Source organism: Pelobates fuscus, chromosome 9 (assembly GCF_036172605.1).
Source record: "Pelobates fuscus isolate aPelFus1 chromosome 9, aPelFus1.pri, whole genome shotgun sequence".
In the NCBI taxonomy this organism is placed as follows: Eukaryota; Metazoa; Chordata; class Amphibia; order Anura; family Pelobatidae; genus Pelobates; species Pelobates fuscus.
The window spans coordinates 4,945,135-4,949,648 of record NC_086325.1 but is presented as its reverse complement, the minus strand read 5'-3'; the positions used below and the strand labels follow the sequence as shown (position 1 = coordinate 4,949,648).

The following is a 4,514-nucleotide window of genomic DNA, read 5'->3' as shown; positions in this document are numbered from 1 at the left end:
GCCGCGTTCACCACGAACACGCTATGTTCACCGGCGAACGGTTCCTGGCGAACAGTTCGTGACATCACTAATCACAGTAGCTGAAACATGAATAGATTTTACTCAATAACTTAGGATTTTTAACATTTACACAATTCCGTTAATCTTTATAGAATCTTTGCAGGTAAGATTCAAGGTAGAAATTAAAATAACTATTGTTTTATTTCAGGGACAATTTGCTGCCCGGAGTGTACCACCATGACAAACAGGACAACCTTAGCTACATTCGTATTGGTTGGATTTAGTGGATCTTTCATAGATCAGCTCTCTTTCTTCGTCTCTTTTCTATTGGTCTATATATTCACTGTTCTGGAAAACTTAGTCATTGTTGTTTTGGTTTTGCAAGATTCCAGACTCCATAAACCAATGTATGTATTCCTAGGTAATCTATCCTTCCTAGATATCTGGTACGTCAGTGTCACTTTGCCTAACATGCTGACCAACATCCTTACTGGAAATCATGAGATCTCCTTTAGTGCTTGTGTTGCTCAGCTTTTTATTTTTACCTTTCTGGGTGCTGCCGAGTGCTATCTATTGGCTGCCATGGCATACGACCGCTATGTAGCCATCTGTAGTCCTCTAAGATATACCTCAATAATGCAAGACAAATGTGTTTTTTGTCTTCTTATATGGTCTTGGTCCCTTGGCTTGCTTACTCCTATACTTCCGATCTGGTTTCTTACTCAACTGGACTTCTGTGGATCTAACAAAGTGGATCACTATTTTTGTGATGCCTCTCCACTTGTAAGGCTGTCATGTGGAGATAACATGGTCAAAGAACTTGTAGACTTTATAGTGTCAGTATTCGTTCTTATGAGTTCTTTGATAGTTATTGTTGCTTCATACACAAGCATCACTTTGTCTATAATAAAGATGTCTTCTTCACAAGGAAGACGCAAAGCATTCTCCACTTGTACCTCTCACCTGGCAGTGGTTTGCCTTTTTTATGGGACTATGGGGTTTACATACATGCGGGTGGAAGCCGGACTTCCTATATCTGCAAACAAACTTGTATCGGTTTTCTATTCTGTCATCACTCCTACATTGAACCCTGTGATTTACACACTTAGAAACAAGGATGTAAAACGTGCATTAAATAAAGTATTAATCAACAAAACATGTTTGAAAAATGAATTCTGATACGGTGAATGTGTTACATACAACACAAAGATAAGATAAGAGTTGTATTTATTTCAGTATTCACAACAGGTTAATTGATGAACTGGCCACGTTTCACTTGGAGTCAGCAGGTCTGGCAACATAGCTCTGTGTGAAAGTAACCCAACATCACCCCATCATTTCAGATTTACCTGGTACAATCTTAGACAATCCAGTGAAACAACCCTTCCTATCTTCACAAAGGAGATCTCTGAGCAAATGGAACTAAAACACATATATAGGTCAATGTACAATTCAAAGACTTTTGATTCATCTGTAATACATTTTCCATGTATGATACAGTTATAAATGTATTAACAAGGAGGTTTTAATTATGGTATGACCATAAACATCTCAATTTAAAATAAAAAAAAATAAAAAGATGATTGCACAAATTATATTACAAAGAGGTAGAAATATTACACCTTTTAGGCCAATCATGTGATCAAGTTCATCCTACCATGCAATATTGTTGCCAAACCCCAAAAAGAAATGTGAATTAATTTATTGGTTCACTCCAAAAATAGAAACTGTTATTTAAAACTACTCAATGTCCTTTTACTATATCGTGCAAATAAAATTGCAAGGAGGGAATTCTTAGACAGTGAATTCCATACTTTTAATGTACTTACAGGGAAGAACCCTTTCTGCTGTAGGTAAAATCTTCTTTATTAAAGTCTCAATGAATGATCTTGTGCTTTTTGTACCATTCCGATAGCGAGCAGTTTATCAGAGAGCTGTTTTTCTTTGAATGTGTTTATATAAATTATCAAATCCTCTTGAATATACTGTTGTTGTAGTCTAAACATGTGGCTATATGTCAGTGATATATTTTCCTTTGTTTAAATAATACATATAATATGTTTACTCAATTCACTTTACTCATTTGACCCCTTAAGGACACAGGACATGTGTGACATATCATGATTCCCTTTTATTCCAGAAGTTTGGTCCTTAAGGGGTTAAAGGAACGAAGTTATCTAAAGTGCATGCCTCATATTCATGTTGTGGTTTTCTCCTTTTTCAAATTTTTTAGTTTTGCAAAAAAGAAAAATGTATAATGCTGTATAATTTGATCAGAAAAACGTTATTTTTCACAAAATGTCTCTTTTAGTCAGAAATAAATCATCGTGAGCTGACAACATCCCACAGCCAATCACTGTCTGAGTTTAGCAAATGACGTACTCAGAGTACATTTAATAAGGAAGTTGCCTTGTGAAAAGAAGAGGTGTGGCTAAGTGGGCGGGCTTATTTAGTAAGGAGAATTGAGGTGCAAAATACGGCATGACCATGAGGCAATCAAATCCACTTCATTTTTGCTCATACCTAGAGAGTGCCCCAATAATACAAAGGGTTCAATTTCAGCAACAAACCTTTTGTCAGTCTGAAGTAAAGTATTAGTACACCATTTTTTACGGCTTTCTGTCTGTTTTAAACCTTGGTAAATCTTAGTAAATATGACATATGTTGGGAAATTACTGCATTTATATTAAGGAGGATGAATATTATTTTACTTAAAGGGACACTACAGTCACTAAATAATTCTATCTTAATGAAGCAGTTTCTGTGTATAGATAACGCACCTGCAGTCTCACTGCTCAATTCTCTCCTATTTAGGAGTTAAATCACTTGTGTTTCTATCCATGCAGCCCTATCCACACCTCCCCTGAGTGTGACTGACACAGCCTGCATGGAAACAAAATGGTTTCACTTTATTGTCAGACTTACTTTGAAAGTTGTTAACTCCTGCTCTGCAAATTGAACTTCCTAGCATGGTCTAGCACCCTATTGGCAGAGCAGGCAATAAGAAATTCTAAATTAAACAGGGTTTGCAATAAAGGAAGCGTAAACATTAGATGACACTTTACAGGAAGTGTTTTGAAAGGCTGTGCAAGCCACGTGAAGGGAGGTGTGACTAGGGCTGCAAAATCATAGTGATGTAATTATTAAATGGCAGATAAATGAGCAGTGAGACTGCAGGGGCATGATCTATACACCAAAACTGCTTCAGTAAGCCTAAGCTTTTTTTTTGTGTGACTATAGTGTCCCTTTAAGTATCATTCTAAAGAAATGTTGATAGTTTGTTATAACTCACAAATAAAGTATTTTCTATACTTTGTATATTGAAGGTTATAGCAATGGGATCTTAGCATTCTAGATAGTCTAACCATCCATGTGTTTATGAAGCATTCCACATAATTTCATTAAATGAAGAATTTTTGTATAAAAACGTGCAAATGATTTATACAGATATTGCCATTTGTATTCATCGTGGTGCAAATCTCTGAGATAAGAAAACAATGTAACAATAGCACAATATGAAACTTGGAATAGCTCCATTAGCTGTTCCACTGCCATTTGCAACAGATAGCCTTCTGGATGACTGACATTGCATTATATTTCTACATACCCTGTTAATTTTGTTGTGTGTGTTTTTATATTTAGTGACTATTATTTAATTTTATTATTTTCAATGTCTTTGTAACTACAGCCTGTGCTAATTATACTTTGCATATCCCTGGCGCATTGCTTATTTTATCACCTTTGTCTTTGTCCATTATGTTAAGAGTTAGTTTAACCAGCTAGTTTAATGGTTTTATTTCCCTACTTAAATACATCTGTCTTATCTCTGTAATTCTCAATCTTACCCTTTGTTTTTCCTTAAATGACCCTTAAATCAAATGTCCATAGATGATTCTCCACATTCCCTTAGCCCATCTGACCCTAATATATATCTCTCTCCCACAGTCTGATTTTTAAACTTACCCCGAGCTCAATCAGCGGTTCCACTGCCATTTGCAACAGGTAGCCTTCTGGAAGACTGTTTCCCCTCCCACCCTGCCCCTCACCCAACAACCCCATGCTCATTTCCTCTCCCACCCTACCCCTCGCTCATTTCCTCATTTCCTCATTTAGAGATAGTCTTCCACATAACTTTCATTCTCCTGAAATGACAGGTTCAAACACTGATCAGCACACCCTTCCAATCTCTTAACCCTATAGAACACACAACCTTTCTCACTACAAATATATATATATCACACACCAATATTATATACTTTGATTAAATTTATAATTTTGTTTTTCGCAATTTCTGTTTCATTTTCATCCACACACCTCATACCACTAACCTGAATCCAAATATAACCATACTGTTATTCTTAATAACCCTTTTCTCAATCCAATTTTGTTCACACCACTACAGCCATAAGCACACACCTCAAACTGGAAGACAAATTATCATACACCTTGGCCTGCTCTGTTCCTGTAACTTATCTGCTGATATTATTATATCTCTAGGTAGTTCTTCAGGAATC

At 36.1% G+C, this 4,514-nt stretch overlaps 1 protein-coding gene across 1 annotated transcript; it reads left to right on the top strand.

The window, feature by feature from the left end:
* Window positions 1-237: 237 nt before the first annotated feature.
* Window positions 238-1,179, top strand: LOC134573005 (olfactory receptor 6Q1-like). Its single transcript, XM_063432364.1, has one exon. It carries the CDS (start codon window positions 238-240, stop codon window positions 1,177-1,179), a length of 942 nt encoding a protein of 313 aa, XP_063288434.1.
* The last annotated feature ends 3,335 nt before the right edge of the window (window positions 1,180-4,514 follow it).

Coding starts and splice junctions, on each gene's coding strand:
- LOC134573005 (XM_063432364.1), top strand. CDS start 238: ATGACAAACAGGACAACCTTAGCTACATTCGTATTGGTTGGATTTAGT.